Source organism: Hakea prostrata, chromosome 7, assembly GCF_041222555.1.
Source record: "Hakea prostrata isolate BN-2017 chromosome 7, UWA_Hpros_2, whole genome shotgun sequence".
NCBI lineage: Eukaryota > Viridiplantae > Streptophyta > Magnoliopsida > Proteales > Proteaceae > Hakea > Hakea prostrata.
In genome coordinates, this window is record NC_142606.1 from 73,224,470 (window position 1) to 73,248,314 (window position 23,845).

General features: G+C 36.6%; 1 protein-coding gene across 1 annotated transcript in view; it reads right to left on the reverse strand.

Annotated features, from left to right (window-relative positions):
• LOC149012038 (protein STRUBBELIG-RECEPTOR FAMILY 6-like) overlaps positions 1 to 23,845 on the reverse strand; it is a 33,858-nt gene that overhangs the window by 3,983 nt on the left and 6,030 nt on the right. Inside the window, exons 11-12 of the mRNA XM_089160325.1 lie at positions 1,790 to 2,073; positions 1,166 to 1,437 (exon numbers count right to left, since the gene is read on the reverse strand). Coding sequence (XP_089016451.1) covers positions 1,166 to 1,437; positions 1,790 to 2,073 — 556 coding nt within the window. The remainder of the gene's footprint in view (positions 1 to 1,165; positions 1,438 to 1,789; positions 2,074 to 23,845) is intronic.

A 23,845-nucleotide genomic window follows, 5' to 3' on the forward strand; every position in this document is an offset into this window, starting at 1 on the left:
TTACCCACGTGTAAAGTTACACATGAGGGGGAGATTGAAGATGTCTACAATTCAATGTTTACTTCAAGAGTATTGTCTACATTTTTCAGGTCATTGTTCAAATGCCTTTCTTTCAGACTTGTGTAGAATTTGATCTCTGTCACTTTCAAACTTCTTTGTGTAGAATTTGATATCTGTTACCTTCAAAAATTTGTTCCCCTTACCTTGGCAATCTTCCACTTTGGAGATCTAACATTGCTATAGATCTGACTTTTTTGACTTGTGCAGAACCTAATCTCTGTTACCCTTGACAATTTGCCCCTTACCTTGACATCTTCCCTTTGGAGATCTAACCTTGCAGAAGATTTGGCCTTTGACCTATGCAAAACTTGATCTCTATTACTTTTGGAGATTGTCATCTTGGCAATTTTTCCCTTATCTTTGGAGACTGTCACTATCTTGGCAATTTTTCCCTTTCCTTTGGAGATTGTCCCTTTACTTGGCAAATTTTCCCTTTAGAGATTTAACATTACTACAAATCTAAAGTTTCACTTTTCCTGCTGTACCCTAGCAATTGTTACCCCAAAAAAATATTTTCCCTCATATTTGCGTAGAAATTTGGCTTTCTCAACATTTGAAGATTCTACATTTTTCTTGGGTGTTCTTCCTTGGAGACCTAAAGTTGTGGTAGAGATGAAGACAAAGCAAATGGAAGTCTACAAGGCAGACATAATCTATAAGCTATTAATGAAGTTTAAAGATCAAGTTTCAGATGTTTACCTAGACAGATGTTTTATACTATTTTAGTCAAGTTGGGCACGTGTGATATCCATGCCTCAACTTGATGGGGAGTGTCGAAAGTATGATTGAGGTTTCCTAATTGGAGTAGACTTCTCTTTTAGTTATATATTTTGTTTTCTTATATTCTTTATATTAGTTTCATATTTTGTGTTAGATTAGGTATCTTAATATCTAGGATTGGTTTTTTTATTCTATTTGCTTTGTATTTCCTTATCCTACTCAGAGTAGGATTTACTCAGGTTGTAATTATAAATACCCCATTAGGGCCTATGAATGATAAACACCTTCTGATCAATAATTTCTTCAAATTCTAACAACTATCATATTAGATATGTTATTAAAAGTGAAAAAAAACTTATTTGTTCATATAACCTTCCTCACTTACTCTAATGCACGTGCAGTCCCCAGCGCAATCTTGACACGGGTGTTCCATGTTAACGGCTTGGTGAATTCATCTGAGAGGTGCAGGAAATCATGCAGTGAGCCATTCCCATGAAACTCATAGACTAGCAGGTGCTGCCCATGCTCAGAACAGTATCCCACTAGCTCAGTCACATTTGGGTGACACAAAACTGAGATGTTGGAAACAACTTCCACAAAATCTTCGGATGATTGGGAAGGCATAGCAGAAGAATTTATTTTCTTTACAGCAAGAACCTGTGGCATATCATCAAAATATTGGGAGGACCAAGAATCAGTAGGCACTCTGACAAGAAAATCAATGAAAAGTCCCTAATCATGACCTACAAAATTTCAGAAAACTGTGAGGACAACTGTATAATGGCCAGAACCATTATATATTGGGTCCTAGCAAGCAGATACACCATCCTAGGAAATGCTCAATAAAGTTAATCTGAACATTCCCATTCTTGTTTTTATAGAAAGCATGAAAGAAGGTGCATTTTGAATCAATCCGTAAAATGATAAATTGATAATCATGTTACAGATCATTTACTAGCTTATAACATTGGGCAAAGGATTTCTACAACTCATCAGAAGAAATGTATACCTTTCCGTTGTCAAATTGGGCTCGATAAACACGTCCAATAGACCCCTCACCAATAAGGTTTTCCGCACTAAAGCTGCCTGTAGCCATCTGCAGGTCTGCTATTGAATACATTGTAGTGTTTAAGGGAGTTGAATTAGCTTTTTTGACAACAATAGGCTTGTTTGAGAAGTCATCTTCATCAAATGATTTGTGTCGATCAACAGGTGGAGGTTTAAGGTTCATTGATGCAGAAGTTTCTAATATCTTTGTGTTTATCATGGAGGACGTCTGAATAGCCTTCATTTCTGCAAAACACAGTTTTAATGATGAACATATTGCATTTGTATTTGTGCTGTATTTGCATTAGTATAATGAGAATATCTTCAAAAGATTAGGTAAACTTCACTGAATTTGAGGGCCAGTTACCACTGTACAAGTACTTATAGAGGTTGGATTTGCGTGCACATAAGCACACTTAAAAATTCTTAGAATCAATTACTCTCTGCATAGGTCGCTAAGAAGATTAAACAATAAGGGAAAAGTGGAGGTTTCATCATATTCTTCAGTGAAAAACCTTGGATCCATTTCACTGAAACAGATTTTCAAAACAAAATTAGGTAGAGTTTGGGGGTTAACATTTTGTTTCTCCACAGTGTATTAAACTTGAGCAAGTCAACTTCAGTAATTCCTCACTTGAAGAAATTAGGAGTCTTTCGGTGCAGCAGCCTCCAAAATTTGATATGCTTTCCCGCAGCTTCTTACCTTAATTCGTCAATCCCATTCCAATATTAGCAATTTTCATGCAACTGCTTATTCTTGCAAGTTGCAACCAATAGTTGCAAAGTCATCAAGTCATCAGATTTTAATTCTTAATTATTTGATGCCATTGCAACTAGCAAGCAATTATGCAAGAGTCTTCCCTTGGGTTTTCAATTTTCAAATTCATTCATGTTATGTACAATCATTGTATTTAGTAGAGTTATTTACGCATCTGGGGAACAAGCCTATTACCATTCTTGGAGTTTTCTTTCATTAGAAAGTCAACTCACATAGATTTGCAAGATACTGCAAATCTGCAATTAATTATTTTATTCTACAGCAGAGCCCTCTCATGATTTCCTTTCTTTTCTTCTCTTATTCTTACTTCTCAGCTTTTAATTACAGTTCTTGGTATTCTAACAATTCTGTTTGTCCAAAGGAGATTCAAAACACCAATATATGGGCTTTGACAGCAGAGAAGGGAAAGGCAGCTTTAATTGTATGGTAAAGACAGCTAAGAGACATAACAGAAATGATATATCGGAGATCCATGGGTTTGTTCCCCCGGCAGACAAAGCAAATGTTCTCGTCTGTCTCTCTCTCTTGTGTTTAACTCCTGGGTCTTTCTTCTGATGGTTCTCTCTCCAGCATTCCTACTATTGTCAGTTTAGAAGTTAAAATGGTATGCTTATCAGCTTAGTGAGATAAGAGTTTGGCTAGTTTCTGGTAAACACTTGAACCATTTGATCAACCCCACACAGTAAATCAAACTGTCATAAGATTCCTACAGTAACTTCAGTTGCAGGAGTGTGGTCAGAAGGAAAACCAAGGGGTTAGGATTCAGCAGGCAATGGTCATTTAATACACATGGTGCACGAGTCCTGAATTTCAAAAGGTGCTCAGTGATATATTCAGAAGTACATGGGTAGTACGGTTTAGTCTGTATGACTGACTCCTGATTCAGTAATTGAAGTATCACATGTCAAATCTTCTATATAATTAGAATGTCATTCAATGCACCCTGGTACATTCTCAAATAATATATATATATATATCTCAAAAAGAGTTGAAATTTGGTTGAGAATAAACAGAAATGCATTCCTTGGCCCAAAAGGAAATGCAGAAAACATCCCTGCTTCATAGTGCAACTTCTAGAGCGGGCTTGGCCATAAGTCTTGGTTGGTTCGATGTAAGTATGCAAGAGCCCTGTAAGCCTTGTGTTTTGCGTTTGTTTGTTTCAGATATACTGATTAAAATACTTTGAGAGTATTAGGCATATTTGCATATAGTTTTGCATAGTTCGATCCAGCGAACTTAAAACTTTCTGGACCCCTCCCCCTCTTTAATGGTATCAGAGCAGTTAATTTCTTTGTGACTGTGTAATAGTAGGATTGCATCGCATAATTACGACATGAAACAAGCCCTCAGTTTTATTTGATGTATTACATTTACCAGATGTTTTTTATGCTTATAGATAGATTAGCCATTTATGGTGAATTTGGCTTACAGACAAGCTTTATGAAAGACTATTATAAGTCTTTTGTTAGATTTATAGTTTATAGCAAAGATTCAGATTTACATAAGCTTCCTGATGAAGCAAAAGATATTATTTTCGAGAAATGTCTAGATAATTATCAAAATATTAATTTTGATTTAGATCCTTAAGTGCAAAGATATATAGCTGCAGGATGGAAGTATACCTTACCAACTCCTAAAAGGTGTTTAGGACAATTATTTGGAAGAAATGATTGATTATATTTCTTTCATAATTATTGTCATGATAAAACAATTTCTAATGTTAAAAATATTTGAAGAAATTGTTGATGAGATATGTTTTAAGCATGAAATAGGTCATGAAGATTTCTATTTCATAGAAGAAGATTCCGATTATTATCCCTTAGATTCTGGAGATGATAATGAGATTACGAATCCGGAAAATTGGTATAATGATGACTGATCTAAAAAGGTTGGATTATCTTAGTCTTGAAATTTCAGATAAGGTAGGACAGACTATCATTACTATAGACAGATATAAGATCAGATGTTATTTTCAGTCTATACATTTCAGGCATAGGCTGCATGTGAGAGATTCAGATGATACCCATGAAATAATTAACTCTCTCATGGATCTAATTATTAGCATGAGCATAAGTCTTGAAGATAATTGGGGTAAGATCCAAAATACAATAGATAAAATAGCTGATATCATAGGAGATAAAAATAAGATATTAAAACAGATAAATCAAACTCTTGATTTAGAGCAAGATAATACTCAGATTCTTAAAAATCTGAATTACATAAATCATAAGATTGAAGATTATAGGAAAATAATCCTTGCCTTAGATTTATCAAAAATTCTTTCCAAAGATGAAATACGAGAATTGATCCACCAATTAAGATTAAGAGAACCTAAAGATATAGAAAGGCAAACTTTAGCCAATCTAGAAAAATTAGAAGCTGAAGCCCAAAAGATGAGCCTCCAAAGGCAGCAAGAATCTGAAGATTTTAGAAAGAGAATGTCTCTAATAGATACAAAAATAGATAACCTTGAAAACCTGACCAAAAAATTATTTGGAATATGAGTCTATTTTGCAGCGTAGATTATATGAGAGTTAAAGAAAGATTGAAAGAATTTTATTGGGGAGACCTACCTGAAGAAAATGTAGGTATAACCAAATACAAAGCAGTAGGGGTTCCGATACAGTTATAATAGTTTAAAATAACATTGAACTAGAAATGCTAAAGATTATTATAGAAAAGCTTGATAGGATAGAATCCAAGATTAGTCAACCAAGTACTGTTTCAAGTGCTGAAATTGAAAACCTAAATTCATCCTTGAACAGGTTAAAAGTTACTAAAAATAGTATAAAACCTAAAGGTGACTTTATTAAGTATTCTCAAGATAAAACTTTCAGATTTGGTTCGTATTTCTCAAAATGAGTATTAGACCATTCACTGGAAGATCCAATTCTGTAACCAGATCAGGTGGATATGAATCAAGTGGTTCAAACAGTTCTGAGTCTACCATAGGAAGAATCTTCAGAAGATTTAAGCCTTCTAGTAGTCAGAATCTTGCACTAGAAGAAATAATAGATATAGATCAAAATATTGAAAGCTTTAGAAATAACTGATTAAGTTTATTAAAACCAGAAGAGCTATATGCACGCAATGGTTTTCTTAAGGACACTGGCCTAGTAAGAGCTTATCAAGAACAACCTATGAATGTCATAGGAAGACATACAGGAGTGATCCAGGTCTTGTCGGACGAAACCTTGGGAAAGTTAAGATTACACAAAAAGATGAATCTGTTACATCTTGGTGTCATCGTAATAGGCATTAAGGGACTAACAAGAAAGAATTTAGGTACTAAAGTTTTGGTAGCCTTGATAGATGATGGATGGCAAAATCCCATAGAATCTATCATAGCAGTTACTGAAGTAGATATGAATAACAATATAGGTTTGTTCTATATTGCTCTAGATTTTATGAAAGATATAAAGGATGCCCGTCAAATAAGACTAAAGATTATGACAAAAGGTTATGAGAGTTATGTTGGACATAACCTTTTGGTTTGTGTAGGATTTATGGGAAAAACCTCTAACAATTCTATAATAAGTTTAATATCCAGATAGACGATGTTATCCAAGGAATAGCATCAAAGCATATAGCTTTACAAAAACCAGCCATGATTGATCCAATAAAATTGGCAGGATTAGAATGGGATGTCACACAACTCATCCACGAAAAAGATAATAAGGTAATTACTCCAACGGAGAATACCTTATACCAAGATTCACAAGGTAACACTTTGCTTAGATTCCACAATTATCTGGAAGCTCAGCAAAGAGTATCTACAGATAGGAGAGATGAAGATAGTCATAGCATAAGATTTGAATTTGAGTAGATTTTAATGGAAAAAAAAAGTAGAAAACTCTGTGAAATCAAAGAAAGAGCTGTAAAAAGAGGAGATGAGAGAATGAGATTAATGGCAGAAGACGTTCTCAAAAGATATGGCATCATATTTGAGGAGGATATCTATAAAGAGGCTGCTGAAATTGAATCTCAATTTTTAGCAAAAACATATGATGATCCTATTAAAGAAGATGACACGGAATCAATCCCTGAATCATCCAATTCTAGCATGAAATTTAGAATGGATAGGCAAGATGTAGTAGGGTTGCAACTGGGCCGGGTTGGGTCGGGCTTTTGCAATCCCAAGCCCAGCCCTATATGGTATAATTTGAGCCCATTCCCGCCCTGGCCCTAGTTCAGGGCCAATGATTATTGTCCCTAGCCCTAAGCCCTACAGGGCCAAGCCAAGCCCATTCCCGCCCTAATTGGGCCGGGTCGGGATGGGTTGGCCCTGATTAGCCCTAATTGGCCCTGACCCTGGCCCTGTCCCTGGCCCAGGCCCCAATTGGCCTTGTCCCTAGCTTTAATTGGCCATATCTTTGGTCGTAAATATCAAATGTAAGACAGGTAGTAATTAAAATACATATTAAAGTAATTAAATTCTTAAATTCCAAACTCAGTTCTGGAAAATAAAATAGTAAAGATGTCAACAAATAATCCAAAACTTATATTCAATATGTATTTAACTATTTATACTCATTTAGATTTTAGAGAAATAGAGAAATCCAAATTTCTAAGGTTTTTTAATTTGTTATTCGATGAAAATTATGGTTATTATATGTAAGCTTGAAGGGAAAAAGAAAAAGATTTATCTCGATTCTCAATTAATTTCTAACTTCTAAGACAATGGTCAAACTTCATTCCAAATTTCCAATTTGTCTTTCCCCCAAGTTTCTCTCTCTCTCTCTCTCTCTCTCTCTCTCTCTCTCTCTCTCTCTCTCTCTCTCTCTCTCTCTCTCTCTCTCTTATTATGTTTTTTCCTTTGGTTTTTCTCCAGCAGCAAAGAGTTGAAATTATTCATGAAATAGGCTAAGTAGAGAAAATAATTGTAATTAAATTTAGGCATTTTTGAAAGTCAAGTCAATTATAGAGAATGTCACACAAACTCTTTTTGTAAACTTAGAAACATCAGATATTCATAATTTAAAAGGAATCTGATAAATGAAAATTTTATCTTCAAAGTCAAGAACTTAAGCCGTAGGTAGGTATGTTTTCATTCACAACAGTTCAATAAATTGATATCTTTATTCAATACAAAAAAATTCATATTCAAAACCTTGTTAACAAGTAAATCGACGATAATTTAGTATTCAACAAAAAAAAAAGTATTTTTTTCATATTTAAAGATAATGATGTTTTAGTTACAAACATAGCTATATGTTTTTAATAAAAAATTTTGAAATATCATAGTAGATTTTTTAGATATTCATGATGAGAAGTTGGGTATAGATTTGTTATATATTAATTCTTTATGTAATAGTTTTTATTATTTATAATATATTATCTCGCCTTAGTCAAAAAACAAAATCAATATTTTATTGAACTAAAAATGACTTTGTTGGGAAAATAAAAATTACCTTAAAAATAATATAAAAAGTGAATTTATAGACTAATATGATCAAAGTGACTAAATGTCAAAATCAAGACTCATATCAATGTTAGTATGAAGATCAGTGTAAAAATCTAGTACTGTAGTACATGATCATCGCCTAGGTTAGGGCTAAAATCAGGGTCTGGGTCAGGGCCAAGATCAGGGCCAAAATCAGGGCCTGGGTCGGGGCAAAAATCAGGGACGGGCCGGGATGGGCTGGGCGGGCCAGAGAGTAATCCCAGGCCCGCCCTTGGCCTAGTTCAGGGCTAGAATCTTTAGCCCAAGCCCTATTCGGGCTCAAGGCGGGCTTAGGGCGGGTCAGGGCCGCCAGGGCCAAACTTGCACCCTTAAGATGTAGATATGAATCAAATCCCTTCTGACTTGGAAGATGTTGGTGAAGAATTAGACAAAGATAATCATGTAGGAATGAACCTACAAGGAGCTCCATATGACCCCAACAGACCATATGGACCAGATAATTCAGATATGAGATTTGGAGATAGACCCAGATTAAAGATAGAAAAATTAGATTATGATCTCGAAAAGATAGGATCAGGAGATATAATTAGGCCCCGAGGAAAAGAAATGCCTGTAGAACCTCCAATTAGATTAGGATTAGATTCCATCACAGGAACAGGAAGGTTACTAAACCTAGGACACCATGATCCTTAGAGATGGGACAGTGTCATAGATGTCTGGAAGCAGAATGTCGTTAACGAATTCTTTAAAGAAACTCGTAATTGGACGGCAGAAGAGATGTATGGATATCTGGAAACCTTTTTGGGAGAATCCATGAAAGCTAATTGGGAAAGATTTAAGAGTGAATACCCACAAGTATTTACTGGACTTGTAAGCCTAGGAGTAAACCCTTACAATTTTACAAGTTACATCCACATGATATGTACTGGACAAGATCCTAATAGTGCACAAACTAAGGTTCAAGCTATGGCTTTAACTAACCTAGAACAGTTAAGCCTCCAAAGCTACAGATATATAAAGCCATTTCTTAAGTTGTATTACTACTATACGAGTATAAGTGGTAATATTTTTACTAAGGAGATAATGGATAAGTTATTCAAAAAACTACCAGGACCCCTTGGAACAAAGATTAAAGATAGTTGGACTCCAGTAGATAATGATCCGGCTAAAGATAATGTTTGTATAAGAATTACACATATAATTACAAAGCTAGTTGAAGAATGTACTTTTATACAGATACAGAGACAATTCCAAAGTACAGATTTTGGATTCTGCAAAGATATTTTCACCACACAAGCCTTCGGTGAAAGAAACCAAGATAATAGACCTAGGAGAAAACTCAGATATATCCAAGCTCCTAGAAGACTTCAGATAGGTTATTATGAGAAACCCAGAAAAAGATATTACCAAGATAAAAGAAATTGGTATTTAAGAAGATCCACTAGGAAAAAGCCTTTCCTAGATCCCCAGAAACATGCTAGAAGATATAATCCCAATAGAAATTATAAGACTAGATTGGCATGTTACAATTGTGGAGATACCAGTCACTTGGTAAAAGAATGTCCCAAGTTAGTTAATACAGATAGCAAAAGAGCAATGGTAGTACAAAATACCAATGAATGCTTGATTGCAGTAGATCAAGAGATGTCAGACCAAGAATCAGTTTATAGTGTTGTATCAGTAGAAATACCAGATACTCAAGAAACAGATGATGAACCATACCCAGATTTGATCAACCAATTGGTTAATCCTTCGGTTTTACATATTAGGATGGTTAAAAACCAGTGTGAAAAGGATAAACATCTTTGGAAACACAAAGGTGGAAGATACCACATAGCTTGTTCAGGCTGTAGGAAATACCCTGGATTAGATCTAAGATATCAATGCAGAAATTGCCTTGATGAAAGATGTGTATTTTGTTTAGATAATTCTATAATTCTTGTTGAAGAAAGGGAAAGTAAAATTACTATCCCAGAATTACAAGAAAAAAGGGACTCTACTAAGCTAGAACTATTACAAGATGAATTAGCAATTATCAATGCTAAAATAGATGAAGATCCAGACCCTGATATCAGATGGTTTTCTGAGGTAGCTTTGCATCCTCGAAAATCTACAAAATACAGCTTAGGATATAACATATTTATTCCGTATGATTGTATCCTTGAACCCCAAAAGCTAACTATCATTGAGACATTTGTTACTTATACTATCAGTAATAAGTTCGGAATGATAATCAAAGATAGGTCTTATTATGCTTCACAAGGTGTGCAAATCCTTGGAGGTGTATTAGATGCAGATTATACAAACCCCATAAAAATTTGTATGATGAACCATAATGATAAAGAGATAGTTATCTCCGAAGGAGAAAAGATTGCCCAAATCATAATTATACCAAATTATGGTATTGGCCCTGAAATTATGAGAAAAGGAGGTTTTGGTTCTACAAATCAACCAAGCACCTCAGCTCAAATCCCAAATGAGATACAGATTCCCCTCTGTCAAACAAAGGAAGATTTAAAATCCATTGAGGTGGAATGTCAAGTTAAAGTTGGAAATAAGATAGTCCCCTTGATTGGAATAATAGATACGGGTTGTACAATCAGTACAATGAACCCTAAATGGTTTAATGACCCTAAGTTCTTAGTAGATATACCCCCTACTATCAGTAGAGGAATAGATGGGATACCCCACACAATAGATAATATGCTGAAAAATCCGTTAATTAGTTTCAAAACTAATTGTGGACTGAGTCAGTGGTTTCAGATGGGTAAAGTTTGTCCAAGACCCACTCCGTGGGATAACCTGCTTATTGGGCTAAACTTTATTTTAAGCTTTAATGGTGCCCTACAGATTAATAAGCACTATGTTCAGATTAATAGGTAGAGTGTTATGATCCCAACTCTTCCCTATTCCAGCCATCAGAGTAGCGAGCGAACCGTGGTGGACAAGGATAAGATAAAACCATTTCTTGATTGCAAATGCAAAATCCCATGTTCTTGTAATATTGCCTTAGATATCGAAGAGGATGAAAATTTGGAGTTCAGAATAGAACAAGAATTATTAGAAAAAAAATATGAGTTTGATTCTTGTTATGAGATTGAAACAGATTATTTAGATTTTAGAAGATTTGAATCTAATCTTCATGAACTAACAATTCAAAAAGTTCTAGAAAAATTAGAAACATCAAAGGTTATACAGGATAAAAATCCATTAGAATTTTGGCATATAGATAAGCCAATGATTGAGCTAAAAATAAAAAACCAAGATATGAGAATTGTAACAGGAAACCCTAAGTACAATTCTAAAGATGATGAGGAATTTTATATGCATCTCAAAGAACTCAAAGAACTTAAATTAATACAAGATTCCAATAGTCCCCATAGGTCAGCTGCTTTTATTGTAATAAAAGAATCAGAAAAGAAAAGAGGAAAGAGCAGGATGGTGATCAATTATAAAAGATTAAATGATAATACTGAGGATGATGCATATAACATCCCCATAAGGGATTTCCTTGTCACATTAATTGACAAAGCTAAGATTTTTAGCAAATTTGATCTCAAGTCTGGTTTTCACCAGATAAAAGTTCACAAAGACTCAATCCCCTAGACGCTTTCACCACAAGCCAGAGGACATTACGAATGGAATGTAATGCCTTTTGGATTAAAGAATGCCCCTTCTGTGTTCCAACGCAGAATGGATCAGATATTTCTAGATTACAGAGAATTTATAGCAGTTTACATAGATGACATCCTAGTTTTCAGCAAAAATGAAAAACAACATGTTGAACATTTGCTTATAGCTTTTCAATTATTTGCTAAACATGGATTAGTAATTTCTAAAAAGAAATTAGAAATTGCTAAAGGACAGATTAAGTTTTTAGGACTTGTTCTTGGTAAAGAATTAATCTCCTTACAAGACCACATTTCAAGGAAAGTCTTAGAATTCCCAGATACACTCGAAGGAGTTACTCAGATAAGATCATTAATAGGCTTAGCTAATCAAGCTAGAAATTTTATTAAAGATTTGGGAAAAATCTTAGGTCCTCTTTATGCCAAGACTTCCCCTAAGGGTGAAAAAAGATTTAACCAGCAAGATATTAAACTGGTTCAAAGGATTAAACAATTAATTTCTACAGTCCAGTCAATGAGATACCCCAAAGAAACCTATTATCACATAGTTGAAACAGACGGTTCACAGGAAGGATGGGGAGCTGTGCTTAAAATTAGGCCAAATGATTTTTCACCAAAATCCAGTGAAGAAGTTTGTAGATATGCTTCTAGGTTACACCAGAATAAAAATCTAGCAGCTATAGCTTTTGAAGTAGAATCTGTGATCAAAGGATTGGAATCCTTTGAATTATTCCTCCAAAATAAAAAGATACTTGTTAGGACAGATTGTCAAGCTATAGTCAAATTCTATAAAAATCTAAATGAAAGTAAGATTTCCCAAAGAAGATGGTTAATCTTCAAGAATACCATTATTAACAAAGGGTTTAATATTACCTTTGAACATATTAATGGTAAAGATAATTTCCTTGCAGATGGATTATCCAGATCCTTATTTGGAAAATAACTTGCAGGAGTTAGAGATGGCTGGTTCCCAACCCAAAGATATGACTGGATCATAGTCAAAAGATCCCAAAGATATGGCTGAATCCCAGTCGAAAGATATTTCAATTGAAGAAGTTATTGCTTCTGTGGTTAACCCCCAAAGCAGCAAAGATTCGCTTCCAAAGCTGGGTTGTGCTAACTTGAAGAAGAAGCACATACCTAAAAAGATCATGTATGGTCAAAGATATCTCTATACCATTGACCAAAGGTTTCAGTTCAAAAGCCTACTTGAGGTAGATGAACCAGATAAAATAATTTTAGATAATTTGTGGATTTCTCATCATCAGAGTATCCATGATCCAGCAGACAAGGGCAAACGTGATTATTTCTCTATGGTCATGAATTGCCTCAACTTTCAGATGAATATGGCTTATTCAAAGTCAAAAACAAGTTACAGATATTACGTTGTGTTTCGAGGAAGACTCCCTGGAATTTATACACAAATGGTCAGATGTTGCTACTTGTATTAGAAATGTTGACAAGCCTCTTTACAAAGGCTATGTTGACCTTTCTGAAGCTTTGAAAGATGCCAGAAAAACTCTCGGCATCAACTTCTACAAAGATCCAAAAATTGAAAAGGTTGATCAGAAAGATTTCAAAGGTGCACTCATGGCATGCGATGAGTGTTCCGTCACAAAGATGGAAATGAAAGATTTGACAGAACAATGTGAGATATACAGGACGAGTTTGCTACGTCTTGTTGAAGAAGTTATCAGTTTGAGACTTGTAAAACCGCAAGCTTGATAGCGAAAAAACAGAATTAATAGCTCATCTGCTTCGTGCTAAAGATCTTTTAGGCATGAACGAGTTTGAGATCATGACTTCATTTGTCAACAAACATAAAAAGAAGACAAATGAAATCTCAAAGGAAAAACAGATTGTTGAAGCTCTTGAATCACCCATCCAACAATACATAAAGTCTATTGATGAAATGATGGTGAAAGTTAAAGAATTAATGACAGCGGAAGATGGTGGACCCAGTTCATCCAGTTCTCCAAAATCAGATGGTTCGTAGAAGATTTCCCAGAAGAGACGAGTACAGCAGAAGATCTAGAAGAATACTTATTGCTGAACTTGGAGATCTCCTCATTCCAAGATGGGTAAATAGATATGGACAGATAATTGGGCGAAAGTTCAAGAAAAATAAGAAAGTTACTTGTTCTCTCAAGAAATATGAGAGAAAGCATGAAGACAAAATAACAAAGAAAGCTATGAGAAAAAGTCGTGCCCACATCATGGACATGGTGGAAGATCAACCCCTCAGGTTCAATGAGACTATTTGAGAAATCATAGGTCTCGCATCAGACAACTTTGAAGTTGGAACAGTTATTATCTAAAGACGCCGGCGACGCATACAAAGATTCTCTGCTGGCGCCATGATGACGTCATCAAAAGTTCTGATGTAACTTTAGGATAAGAAAAATATGGACTGAACGAATCATCGTTCAGATAAGATTTCCTTTTTATCCTTTTTCTATTATTATGTTACTTTTTATGTTTTTTGGGTTCCAATGTCTATATAAGGAAAGTTTATGTACTAGTTAGGTATCGATCGAGAGAGCATTCTGAATATCTCGAATAGTAAGAGTGTTAGTGTGCTTGTAAGAGAAGAAGTTTGTTCTATAATAATTAACTAATGTTTATGAAGCATTCTACTCCAATATTTCGCTGATCACAAGAGCAAAGCGCAGGAAGACTGAGTCTTCTTTAGTAAGTTCCTTAATTTTTATTGTTTAAAGATATGGGCTTGGAGTAGTGTGGTAATTATGTATTTCATATCATTTTGCATGCATATTCGAGGTGGATAACCGTGGAAGATGCCTACAGTCGTGCCTCTGTTCTTGGTGACGGCCACCACTGCATACATGTAGGAGCATCTGCAAATTCCATTAATAATCCCAGATGAGTAGTTTCAGTAATAACCGAGACTAGGTGTATGCGCAGTTGAGTACAGGTTGAAAGAGACCCAACTCCAGTGCTATCTAGAATTGGTGAAAGACTGTTACGAAAGCTGATGTTAAATAATCCTAAGAATTATTCAGAAGTTCAGATGGCTGTTTATAACCCCGTGAAATAGTCGGTGAGGTGCCTGACGGTCTGAAAGTCTGTTTAAATCTTAAAGAATGAGTAGAGTTAAAGAACCCTATCTGATAAAGTCAGAGGAATAGGCTATGACAGTCAAGGACTGGGTAAAGGCCTCAGCAGAGCCGTGAAGGGCAGTGAACGTAAGTCCCGTAGTGCCGGCAAGGTTGCAGAGGTGCCAGATGAGTCTGTTGATGTAAGCCTCTCTTGACCTAAAGAGACAAAGACCTTTAATTTGGTTGGGTTACTCCTCGAAAATTTTGAAACTTACACATGACCTTGCATATCATTCTAGAACTGCATCCAAGCATTTAAATCTCAAAAAGAGTTGAAAATCTGGTTAAGTATAAACAGAAATGCATTCCTTGGCCCAAAAGGAAATGCAGAAAACATTAAAGAGGGGGAGGGGTCCAGAAAGTTTTAAGTTCGCTGGATCGAACTATGCAAAACTATATGCAAATATGCCTAATACTCTCAGAGTATTTTAATCAGTATATCTGAAACAAACAGACGCAAAACACAAGGCCTACAGGGCTCCTGCATACTTACATCGAACCAACCGAGACTTATGGCCAAGCCCGCTCTAGAAGTTGCACTACGAAGCAGGGATGTTTTCTGCATTTCCTTTTGGGCCAAGGAATGCATTTCTGTTTATTCCCAACCAGATTTCAACTCTTTTTGAGATCTAAGGACTAGAATGATATGCAAGGTCATGTGTAAATTTCAAAATTTTCGAGGAGTAACCCAACCAAATTAAAGGTCTTTGTCTCTTTAGGTCAAGAGAGGCTTACATTAACAGACTCATTTGGCACCTCTGCAACCTTGCCGGCACTACGGGAATTACATTCTAAGTGGTAATATTTTTACTAAGGAGATAATGGATAAGTTATTCAAAAAACTACCAGGACCCCTTGGAACAAAGATTATATATATATATATATATATATATATATATATATATATATATATACGAGGACCAAGTCACTCAGTCCATTCCAATGATGATCTGGAAAACTTCCAGAAAGACAACAGGGATCTTACATTCTGTGCATTTCACGGTTCAAGACTCTTTCATGTATACTCTCCTAACTCGATTTGTAGAATTAACTGTCTTTTAAGGTTACCAGAACTTTGGTCAAGAATTCTGTCAACACTTTCTTTGTTTTTGGTAGGAACGCTTTCTTTTTCGGAAAAATTAAGATCAATTGCATCTTGAAATACTCTAGTCAACCATAAGCATAATTAATCAAGTAAGTGGTTAATGATATAAATACTTCTTTCAACCTGACTTAATTGCTGATCAATAGGTCAATCAATGATTGCCATGCATTCAAAAAACCCTTTTTTGGGAACTAGGAAACTTTCTTTATTGTGCACTTGGATTTTCACTTTGGAATACTGAAACTCTGCTTTCTGGGTGAGAACGAATGCTGTAATTCTGGGTATAAGGGTAGAATTGTCCCTCGGATATTATTTTGTAATAGCCCACATTGAGTTTTTCTACTTTTTTATACTCATCTATTAACATAAATATGGATGGCTGCGTCTCTCTTGACATAAGTCAGGTTCTCAGAATATTCATCATGGTACGAGTCCATCGTTTCAAGACTTGATACTGAAGACGTTTGAGAAACACTGTCCAAGACTTAATCGCCTCCTTTAACTCTTCTTTTCCAGTAACATGACCACCCACCCCCACTTAATCGCCTCTCTAGCACCGCCAAAGCACCACTACCACTTCTGCCTCATCCTCCCATGGCACCACCACCATACCACAACATTGCCAAAGCCTCCATTCCCCAAGGCCTCCTCTCTTCCACCTCTCTTCCATCAGTTCTCCTTGGCCTTTGGCTGCTCTTTGTGGCTTATTCCCCTTGGTGGTCAGCACCTGTTCTCCAACCAAGGGTCTTTTTTGCCTATATATAATATAAACCCTTACATGACAAATGATCTCTGAGCTTATTTTTCCGGTCAGCAATGATGACTACTGAATCTACTGGTTTGTCTAAAGTGGAGGCTCCAGTTATGGGTGAGTGTGACTCTCTCTCTTTTCAGATGTATGCCATCAAGCTTAACAGGACCAATTACCTGCGGTGGTCTCGATCTGTTATACCTGCAGTTGGTTAACAGTCTTGCTGGCAATATCATGGCAATTCTGTGAAACCTAAAACTCCAGGTCTGACTCAAGACAAATGATAAACTGATGAATGCCTTATGATGGGCTACCACCTCAACTCAACTGAACCTTCAATTTCCGAGTTAACTCATCCTTGAATATTGTTGACGAGTGGAAAGTAGCTGTTGGATTCTACTAGGAGTTAAATTAGAGTTTGTGTTCATGTAAATTTCTATTTCTTGTTAACCGTAAGGGTATTTATGTAATAGTGTTGTTTCCATTCTATTATAAATAGAGGGCTTGAGATCACATTGATCAATAAGCCACCAACATAGTGTTTCTCAACATGGCATCAGAGCCTAAGTTTGATTAGGAACAGAGAACTACCTTCTTCTTCTTCTGTTTTTTTTTTTTTTTTTTTTTCTTTTGAAACCCATCACCATTCTTCAGTTCTTCCTGCTTGCAGTTTTTCAGTACCGTCTCGATTCAGTTCCGTCTTGATTCGAATTGGGACGAATAAGAACAGAAAACAGAGGAAAGAAGAAGAGAAGTAGAAATCAGCAACTTCCGTTGCAGAAGAAGAAGAGAAGAAGAAATCAGCAACTTCCGCTGCTTCTGCAATTGCAACAGCTTCAGCTTCAGCTCCTACAACTACCACTGTTTCTGCAACTGCAACAGCTTCAGCTTCAGCTCCTGCAACTACTGCTGCTTCTTCCACTGCCGATGCTACAGTGAGTTATTTCTTCGATTTGTTTTCTCTTGTTCTTCATACGCTCCTGAAGCTGCTCATACACCTGCTTTTATAGGTTCAATTAGCCCAACAAAAAACATAAATACTATGGTTAGGGGTTTAATTTGCAAATTTACATTCTTTTAGGGTATTTTTGTAAATCTGCATATTTTCTGGGACCTATTTGAAAATTTACAAAATTTCAAGGACTTTTATGTAAATTTGCATAGTTTTAGGGGTCTATTTGCAATTTTATATATTTCAGGGACCTATTTGTAAATTTACAAAATTTTGTGACTTTTATGTAGATTTGCATAGGTTCAGGAGCCTAATTGCAAATTCCAATTTTTCTGGGACTTATTTGTAATTTCCCATAAATAAATAAAAAAGAGAAGAAGAAAGAAAGAACACTCTGCGACATTTAAGTTATTGTCAAAGGGTGATGACTGAAGAACTGCAGCCAATTTTTTTCAACATGGCAACTACCGATGATACTAATGCTCCCACTGGCTCCAAACATTACCCCACTCTTCATCCTCTTTCGGTAAGATTTGATGGAACAAATTATTTGATTTGGTCCCGATCTGCTTACCTGACTATTGCCGGAAGAGGACTTGTTAGACACATTAAGAGCACCACTATCAAACCTACTACCACAAGCGTCTCACAGGATAAATGGATCTCAAATGACTCTCCTATTATGTCATTTCTTTTGAATTCCATGAATTTAAATATTGCCCGTGGATACCTATTACTTGATACTGCAACCCAAATTTGGAAGGCTACTACTGAAACATATGGACAGTTGGGGAATGATGCACAGGTTTATGAGCTACGAAAGAAGCTTCATGAGACTACCCAAAAGGAACTGACTGTGGCCCAATATTATGCTGAGTTGCGATCTCTTTGGCAATAGTTTGATCATTATGGGGATTATCACCCCAGATGAGGTGACTACTTATAGGAAGCACGTTGATAAGATTCGGGTATATGACTTCTTGGCATGTTTGAATGTGGAGTATGATCAAATCAGAGTGCAAGTATTAAGTTGTTCTCCCTTCCTACACTAGAACAGTCTTATGCCCTTGTTCAGCGTGAGGAAAGCTGTTGATTAACCATGCTTCATGCTCCTATTATGGAGAAATCAGCCCTACAGTCTATTAGCACTAAATCTAATTCAGTTAAGGAGATAGTCAAGTGTGAACACTGTCACAAATCATATCATACCAAGGCCAATTGTTGGAAGCTCCATGGGAAGCCTGCTGATTTTCAGCAAAAAAGAGCACAAAGAAGAAGAAAACCGAAAGCTCACATTTCTGAGACAGTTTTCACAACACCCTCTACAGACATTGGTTTTTCACAGAAGGAGTTAGCTACTCTGCGACGTATTCTGCAGTCTTCTACTGCCGGTACAGCCTCTGCCACTGCTTCCTCGACTACCCATACCAACTCCTACCTTGCTACTTCAAGTAAAACTCTTACAGGCTTCCAAGTTTCTTCAGTTTCTACTCCTTGGATCATTGATACCGGAGCCACAGATCATATGACAGGTTTATCCTCCTTTTTCTTACAATATTCTCCAACTACTGAAAGTGATAAAGTTCGAATTGCTAATGGCTCATATTCTTCCATTGCTGGAAAATGGACCATTCAGCATTGTCCATCACTTTATTTTGTCTAAAGTTTTACATGTTCCCTCTTTCTCTACTAACTTGCTCTATATCAGTAGTCTTACACATGACTGAAATTGTAAAGTGACTTTTTTCCCATCTTACTGTGTCTTCCAGGATTTGGTCACAGGGAAGAAAATTGGACATGGTAAACTAAACAAAGGACTTTATTTGCTCGAGCCGATTGGAGGATCTACTTCTGCTTTGACCACATCTTCTAATTAGGTCCATTCGGTAATATCAGACCTTCATCAGTGGCATCATAGGCTAGGATAACCCCCTCTAAGAACTCTTAAGAAAGTATTTCCTGGTTTGGTTTCTTCTTGTAACGAGGACGATTTTTTTTGTGAAGTAGACTCGTTCTACTTATTTACCTTCTCTTCATAATAGAAAATCTATTCCTTTATGCTAATTCATACTGCTGTGTGGGGCCCCTGCTGACGTGTGTCTATTACAGGCCATAGGTACTTTGTTACTTTTATTGATTGTCACTCTCGTTCTATATGGATTTATCTTCTTTTAAAAAAAATAATGAGGTTTTTCGATGTTTTCATGATTTTCATAATATGATTAAAACTCATTTCAATGCCACTGTGAAGATCCTTGGCAGTGACAATGGCACAGAGTATATTGATGGTGAATTTCAAAGATATCTCTTTGACTCTGGCATAATACACCAGACTAGTTGTGTTGATACGATGCATAAAATGGGGTTGCCGAAAGGAAGAATTGACATCTTTTAGAGATAGCCCGTTCAATTATGATTGCTATGAAAGGACCTGACCAATACTGGAGTGATGCTATACTCACTGCTTTTTACCTTGTGAATAGGATGCCCAGGAAGATACTTGGTTTTAAATGTCCTAATGAGATTCTCCAGGTAACCTTTTTTTTTATTATTCCCCCAAAGATTTTTGGATGTGTGTTATGCCAAAATTACAGCCCATCAGAGTAAGCTGGCTCCCAGCAGCCTACGCTGCATATTTTTGGGGTATTCTGCTACTAAGAAAGGGTACAAATGTTATCATCCTCCTTCCAGGAAAACCATTGTATCCATTAATGCCATTTTTAATGAGTCCTGCCCTTACTATACACCTCTCCAGGGGGAGAGTCCTATAGGAGAGGTGTTCTTTCCAACTCTAGATCTTCCTATCACACACCAACACAACTTAAGAGTTCAAGAAGAGTTTCCAGACCAGGGGGAGACTTCGGCCAGTATACTTGAGGACTCTAATCCTCCCCCTTCGTTTTTTGAATCATGTGAAGAACCTAGCCAGGGGAAGACCACTCCTGTGAGGCACACTGTTAGGTCTTTCAAAACAAGATTAACCAGAATAAGGAGGTGCAGACTTATCTGAGGAAGAATTACAACCGGCTAAAGTAAGTGGAGAAGGTGACACGTTACCACTTCAATCTCCTGCTCCAGAATCATATTCTACTGTTTCCCTTGAGGTATCTTCTTCTGATCTTCCTATTGCTATGAGAAAAGGAGTCAGATCTTGTACTCAGCATCCCATAGCTAAATATGTCTCTTATGACTCTTTGTCTGACTCTTACCGTGCGTTTATATCCTCTCTATCATGTATATCTGTTCCTAAAAGTTGGCAGGAAGCCTATGCTAATAAGAGATGAAAGGCAACTATGGTAGAGGAAATGCAAGCAATGAAGAAAAATGATACTTGTGAGTTGGTTACACTTCCTCCAAGAAAAAAAACCAGTGGGTTGCAAATGGATGTTTGTGGTTAAAAAAAATATGGATGGATCAGTCAACAAGTTGAAAGCTAGACTAGTTGCAAAAGGGTTTACCCAGACCTATGGGATTGATTATCAGAAGATTTTTGCCCCTGTTGCGAAACTAAACATTGTCAGAGTTCTGTTGTCTGTAGCTGTGAACAAAGACTAAAACTTGCACCAACTAGACGTAAAGAATGCCTTCTTACATGGGGAGTAAGCGAAAGAAGTCTATATGGAAATCCCACATGGTTTCTCCAATGACAATACTGCAGGAAAAGTTTATCAGTTGAAGAGGTCAAGTTATGGGTTAAAACAGTCTCCCAGATGCTGGTTTGGACGCCTCCTGAAGGCAATGATTTCTATTGGGTACAAGCAAAGGAATGCTGATCATACACTATTTGTCAAGAAGTCAGATACAAACATCACACTTCTCATTGTTTATGTAGACATTGTCATCACAGGGAATGATGGTGAAGAAATTCAAAGGTTGAAGGACTTTCTTGGCAGAGAGTTTAAGATTAAGGATCTAAGGAAGTTACAGTACTTCTTAGGGATTAAGGTGGCTCGATTAAAGAAGGGTATATTCCTATTCCAAAGAAAGTATGTCCTAGATTTATTAGTGGGAATGTTGGGGTGTAAAGCAGTTGATACCCCTATTGAAGCTGGAGCTAAACTTAAAGAAAAAGAGGGAGAACTAGTGGACAAAGGAAAATACCAGAGGTTGGTAGGGAAGCTTATTTACTTGTCCCACACCAGGCCAGACATCGCTTATGCCATGGGGATAGTAAGCCAATTCATGCATGATCCATATTTAGCTCATATGAAAGCATTTACCAGAATACTACAATATTTGAAAGGAACTCCTGAAAAAGGAGTAGTTTTGTCACCCATTGATAATCTAAGAGTAGAAGCATACACTGATGCAGACTAGGCTAGATCTTCAGACAAGAAGTCAATTTTAGGTTATTGTACCTTTGTTGGAGGTAATCTAGTTACTTGGAGAAGTAAGAAACAGAATGTGGTAGCTTTATCCAGTACCGAAGCTAAATATAGAGCTATGGTTCGTGGAGTTTGTGAGCTACTATGGTTGAAAGGCTTGCTACAAGATATTGGAGTCCAAGTTGCAAACCCTATGATGCTATATTGTGACAACAAGGCTGCTATTAGTATTGCTAACAATCCGGTGCAACATGATCGAACTAAGCACATTGAAATTGACAAGTTTTTTGTCAAAGGAAAGCTAGAACAAGGGCTTATCTGCATGCCTTTTGTGAGGTCTGGAGACCAAGTGGCAGATGTTTTCACTAAGGGTTTGAAAGAAAGAAATTTCTTTCCTATTGTGGGCAAGTTGGGCATGACTAATATCTATGCCTCAACTTGAGGGGGAGTGTTGGATTCTACTAGGAGTTAAATTAGAGTTTGTGTTCATGTAAATTTCTGTTTCTTGTTACCCAAGTAAGGGTATTTATGTAATAGTGTTGTTTCCACTTTATTATAAATAGAGGGCTTGAGATCACATTGATCAATAAGCCATTCTACTAACACAGTGTTTCTCAACAGTAGCGAAAGAGACATCTAAAAGTTGGTAGCGACTAAAAATGTTGAGTCTTTCGATATTTGACAAATGTCAACCAATTGCAGCAAAAGGATCTCACCCTCTCTCAGTATTATAACACTCTGCTAGGGTACGATCAGACTTTGGACTTTTATGGGAAGCTTAACTCTCACTTGTGAAGCTGATGCTACTCATTATCAGAAATGGGAGGATAAACTCCGTGTTATCATTATCAGAGATTGGTGCTCAGGTTCTTTACCGTGAGCTGTTTCCCTCTCTTGAGCAAGCCTTTCAAATTATGTATACTGTTGTCATTGAACGGCTGGCTCTTGTTATTGGTTTTGGTGGCTCTAGCGTCACTTCCCGTGGGCTCTCTTCTCCCGCATCCTAGTCTTGTATGGCTGATCCTGGTGGTTATGCTCGTGTCATAATCAAGTGAAATTACTATGGCCACAAATGTAACACATTGGGAAAACGTCAGAAGCTTCACGGACATTCTCCTACCTGAGAGGGAGGCCATAGTACTGGGCATCAGACGCCCCAAGCAACTGTACATCAACCCACTATTGATGATCATTCTAGTGTACCTCTCTCTTCAAATTAGCTCCAACACCTATGTCAGTTAATGACCAGGCTTGAGGTATCTTCATTTGCACCAACTTCCAATGCTAGTGTTGCTTCTGCAACAGCTAGAATTCTTCTACCTTGGGTATGTTTTGGAGTTGACATAATGCATGCATCATTAAGTCAATCCTCCTGGATTATTGACTCCAGCACAACTGATTACAGAACAAGTTCTCAATCTTTATTTCAATCCTACTCTTCTGTTTCCAATAACTGCAAAGTTACAAATTGCTGATGGTTCATTTTTTGCAATTCCTAAGAAAGGATCTAGTCATTGTTCTTCCTCTTTACACTTATTATCGGTGATACATGTTCCGAATTTTTATACTAAAACCTTCTATCCATTAGCAGCCTACTGGGGACTTAAACTAGAAAGTAACATTCTTCCCATCTTATTGTATGCTTTAGGACTTGGAGATGGGGTGTACGATTGGCAGTGGTAGATGAGATAGTGGGCCATACTCGCTTGATTGTTCTCTTTTGGCCTTGACTATAGTCACCTCTTCTAGTTCTTCTGCTCCTGCTTTATTTACTTTAGTCGCATTATCATCTTAGTCATCCTGCTTTGGCTACCTTATAGAAACTTTTCCCTGATTTGCTTAAGCTATGTGATTTAAGCAACTTCCAGTGTGATGCTTGCATTTTACCAAAACAATTTTTGCAAGACAGAGACAAGATTAATTATTATGGAGAACATGATGCATAATTGTGCATT